At 48.7% G+C, this 5,000-nt stretch overlaps 1 protein-coding gene across 7 annotated transcripts in view; it reads left to right on the forward strand.

Moving 5' to 3' along the window:
• The window catches only part of LOC122249678 (SET domain-containing protein SmydA-8), a 24,168-nt gene that overhangs the window by 16,965 nt on the left and 2,203 nt on the right, over positions 1 to 5,000 (forward strand). For all 7 annotated transcript variants that reach the window (XM_043010744.2, XM_086551290.1, XM_086551291.1 and 4 more), the window contains one exon: positions 3,930 to 4,059. In XM_043010744.2, coding sequence (XP_042866678.2) covers positions 3,930 to 4,059 — 130 coding nt within the window. The remainder of the gene's footprint in view (positions 1 to 3,929; positions 4,060 to 5,000) is intronic.

Genomic DNA, 5,000 nt, shown 5'->3' on the forward strand with positions numbered 1-5,000 from the left:
TTGGATTCGTTGTGTGGTTTGGATTCGCGTTGTGGTCGGGATCCGTTGTATGGTCGGGATCCGTTGTATGGTCGGGATCCGTTGTATGGTCGGGATCCGTTGTATGGTCGGGATTCGTTGTATGGTCGGGATCCGTTGTATGGTCGGGATTCGTTGTATGGTCGGGATCCGTTGTATGGTCGGGGTTCGTTGTATGGTCGGGATCCGTTGTATGGTCGGGATCCGTTGCATGGTCGGGATCCGTTGTATGGTCGGGATTCGTTGTATGGTCGGGATTCGTTGTATGGTCGGGATTCGTTGTATGGTCGGGATTCGTTGTATGGTCGGGATCCGTTGTATGGTCGGGATCCGTTGTATGGTCGGGATTCGTTGTATGGTCGGGATTCGTTGTATGGTCGGGATTCGTTGTATGGTTGGGATTCGTTGTATGGTCGGGATCCGTTGTATGGTCGGGATCCGTTGTATGGTTGGGATTCGTTGTATGGTCGGGATTCGTTGTATGGTTGGGATTCGTTGTATGGTCGGGATTCGTTGTATGGTCGGGATCCGTTGTATGGTCGGGATTCGTTGTATGGTTGGGATTCGTTGTATGGTCGGGATTCGTTGTATGGTCGGGATTCGTTGTATGGTCGGGATCCGTTGTATGGTCGGGATCCGTTGTATGGTTGGGATCCGTTGTATGGTCGGGATTCGTTGTATGGTTGGGATTCGTTGTATGGTCGGGATTCGTTGTATGGTCGGCGTTGTATGGTTGGGATCGTTGTATGGTCGGGATTCGTTGTATGTCGGGATCCGTTGTATGGTCGGATTCGTTGTATGGTGCGTTGGATTCGTTGTATGGTCGGGATCGTTGTATGGTCGGGATCCGTTGTATGGTCGGGATCCGTTGTCGTTGTATGGTCGGGATTCGTTGTATGGTCGGATTCGTTGTATGGTCGGGATCCGTTGTATGGTCGGGATCGTTGTATGGTCGGGATCGTTGTATGGTGGGTTCGTTGTATGGTCGGGATCGTTGTATTTGTATGGTCGGGATTCGTTGTATGTCGTTGTATGGTCGGGATTCGTTGTATGGTTGGGATCCGTTGTATGGTTGGGATTCGTTGTATGGTTGGGATCCGTTGTATGGTCGGGATTCGTTGTATGGTCGGGATTCGTTGTATGGTTGGGATCCGTTGTATGGTTGGGATTCGTTGTATGGTCGAGATTCGTTGTATGGTTGGGGTTCGTTGTATGGTTGGGATTCGTTGTATGGTTGGGATTCGTTGTATGGTTGGGGTTCGTTGTATGGTTGGGGTTCGTTGTATGGTTGGGATTCGTTGTATGGTTGGGGTTCGTTGTATGGTTGGGGTTCGTTGTATGGTTGGGGTTCGTTGTATGGTTGGGGTTCGTTGTATGGTTGGGGTTCGTTGTATGGTTGGGGTTCGTTGTATGGTTGGGATTCGTTGTATGGTTGGGGTTCGTTGTATGGTTGGGATTCGTTGTATGGTTGGGATTCGTTGTATGGTTGGGGTTCGTTGTATGGTTGGGGTTCGTTGTATGGTTGGGATTCGTTGTATGGTTGGGATCCGTTGTATGGTTGGGATTCGTTGTATGGTTGGGATCCGTTGTATGGTCGGGGTTCGTTGTATGGTCGGGGTTCGTTGTATGGTCGGGATCCGTTGTATGGTCGGGGTTCGTTGTATGGTCGGGATCCGTTGTATGGTCGGGATCCGTTGTATGGTCGGGGTTCGTTGTATGGTCGGGATCCGTTGTATGGTCGGGGTTCGTTGTATGGTCGGGATCAGTTGTATGGTCGGGGTTCGTTGTATGGTCGGGATTCGTTGTATGGTCGGGATCCGTTGTATGGTCGGGATCCGTTGTATGGTCGGGGTCCGTTGTATGGTTGGGATCCGTTGTATGGTCGGGATTCGTTGTATGGTTGGGATTCGTTGTATGGTCGGGATTCGTTGTATGGTCGGGATCCGTTGTATGGTTGGGGTTCGTTGTATGGATAGGGTTCGTTGTATGGTTGGGATTCGTTGTATGGTTGGGATTTGTTGTGTGGTTGGGATCCGTTGTATGGTTGGGATCCGTTGTATGGTTGGGATCCGTTGTATGGTTGGGATTCGTTGTATGGTTGGGATTCGTTGTATGGTTGGGATTAGTTGTGTGTTTGGGATTAGGTGTGTGGTTTGGATTCGTTGTATGGTCGGGATCCGTTGTATGGTCGGGGTTCGTTGTATGGTCGGGGTTCGTTGTATGGTCGGGATCCGTTGTATGGTCGGGGTTCGTTGTATGGTCGGGGTTCGTTGTATGGTCGGGATCCGTTGTATGGTCGGGGTTCGTTGTATGGTCGGGATCCGTTGTATGGTCGGGGTTCGTTGTATGGTCGGGATCCGTTGTATGGTCGGGATCCGTTGTATGGTCGGGATCCGTTGTATGGTCGGGATCCGTTGTATGGTCGGGATTCGTTGTATGGTTGGGATTCGTTGTATGGTCGGGATTCGTTGTATGGTTGGGATTCGTTGTATGGTCGGGATCCGTTGTATGGTCGGGGTTCGTTGTATGGTCGGGATCCGTTGTATGGTCGGGGTTCGTTGTATGGTCGGGATCCGTTGTATGGTCGGGGTTCGTTGTATGGTCGGGGTTCGTTGTATGGTCGGGATCCGTTGTATGGTCGGGGTTCGTTGTATGGTCGGGATCCGTTGTATGGTTGGGATCCGTTGTATGGTCGGGATCCGTTGTATGGTCGGGGTTCGTTGTATGGTCGGGATCCGTTGTATGGTCGGGGTTCGTTGTATGGTCGGGGTTCGTTGTATGGTCGGGATCCGTTGTATGGTCGGGGTTCGTTGTATGGTCGGGATCCGTTGTATGGTCGGGATCCGTTGTATGGTCGGGGTTCGTTGTAAGGTCGGGATCCGTTGTATGGTCGGGGTTCGTTGTATGGTCGGGATCAGTTGTATGGTCGGGGTTCGTTGTATGGTCGGGATTCGTTGTATGGTCGGGATCCGTTGTATGGTCGGGGTTCGTTGAATGGTCGGGATCCGTTGTATGGTTGGGATCCGTTGTATGGTCGGGATTCGTTGTATGGTTGGGATTCGTTGTATGGTCGGGATTCGTTGTATGGTCGGGATCCGTTGTATGGTCGGGGTTCGTTGTATGGTCGGGATCCGTTGTATGGTCGGGGTTCGTTGTATGGTCGGGATCCGTTGTATGGTCGGGATCCGTTGTATGGTCGGGGTTCGTTGTATGGTCGGGATCCGTTGTATGGTTGGGATCCGTTGTATGGTCGGGATTCGTTGTATGGTTGGGATTAGTTGTGTGTTTGGGATTAGGTGTGTGGTTTGGATTCGTTGTATGGTCGGGATCCGTTGTATGGTCGGGGTTCGTTGTATGGTCGGGGTTCGTTGTATGGTCGGGATCCGTTGTATGGTCGGGGTTCGTTGTATGGTCGGGGTTCGTTGTATGGTCGGGATCCGTTGTATGGTCGGGGTTCGTTGTATGGTCGGGATCCGTTGTATGGTCGGGGTTCGTTGTATGGTCGGGATCCGTTGTATGGTCGGGGTTCGTTGTATGGTCGGGATCCGTTGTATGGTCGGGATCCGTTGTAGTGATCGAAATGCGTTGGATATTATACCGATTGTTATTTTATATTGTATAAAGAGAAATGGGAGGGGAAAAATCATTTATTACTCCTATATATAGATATTTGTGTCCATCTTTTACCCTATCCTTATATACACAAGATACATACAATATTTATCATTTTTGCGAAGAACTATCTTTGTTTACGTGAGAAACAAGAAATAATACTTACCTATAAAAAAAAATAGAAATATATGTATCTATCCTTTCCATCATCCCTTCATAAAAAAAAAAAAAAAAGCTATACAGCATATATCTATATCTCCAATACCCATCGTGACTCACGCAACCCAACCCTCCTCCAGGTCATAGGTCGAGTGGAGGGCTACCTCCTGCCGGAACTGACGGAGGCGCAGCTGACTCGGAAGATCTCCTGCTGCCGCGACCTCCTCAAAGTGCTCGACGTCCTGGATCCGGGAATTTCGCGACTCAGGGGTACGTTGGCGACTCGTTCGGAACTCTTGCTTGCTTTAACGAATTAGTTCTTGGTGAATAACTCGTTGGGAACTTGCGTTGATTGATGAATTACTTCTTGGTAACTAACTCGTTGGTAACTCTTGATAATGAAATCGTTGGTAACTCTTAACTGATTAACTGATTAGTTCTTGAAAACTAATTCGTTGGAGAGTCATGCTAATTAACTCGCTAGAATTCTTTGCGTCCCAACCAATCATGCCAGAGTGCGAGCTTTTCCCTCCCCTTGATGCTGACCAGGGGCACGAACGGTTTGACTTTGTCCTATTAGTCTAAACCCCTTAAAGTGGTAGTTTGGAAGGGATTTCGGCTGGAGGGGTTTGTTGAAGTTAAGATTCGATGAAGTGGTGTCTAATCCCGTTCAGTAAAGAATGGTAGGATGTCAAACTCGATTGGTAGTGTGCCCCCCCCCCCCCCTGTGTGATATTATTTCCAAAGTTACTGCATGTTTCATGGAAAGCACATGTATTATTATTTACATTGTTTGCTATATTTACGTTCCCTTTTATGTATGATATGTAGCATGTATTCTTTACGTATGAGAATAGTATTTCTCTTGTGTGATACTTTATGTATATACCTCGTGCATCTGGCAACAACCTCAGAGAGGGAGAGAGGAGCCAGCCTGCCAGGCCACGAAGAGACCAGACCCACAATGTCCTGTTTTATTTTGCTGTATTTACACCTCCAAAGAACCTACTTTAGTTTTAGCTCGGTGTTTAATTCTCCCACAAGTTTAGAGGATTCACCAGAAAGCATAACACCCCCTCCCCCCTCCTGTAACGCCAATGTCATCATCAACCAGTGACATTAATGACATTACCAATGACACCAGTACCACCAACTAACCATTCACAACCAAACAAAACCAGCCCGCCCCCCCCAAGAAAAAAAAAAAAAAA

This window comes from Penaeus japonicus, unplaced genomic scaffold, assembly GCF_977035675.1.
Source record: "Penaeus japonicus unplaced genomic scaffold, GWHDUDI00000001_assembly GWHDUDI00000025, whole genome shotgun sequence".
Lineage (NCBI taxonomy): Eukaryota > Metazoa > Arthropoda > Malacostraca > Decapoda > Penaeidae > Penaeus > Penaeus japonicus.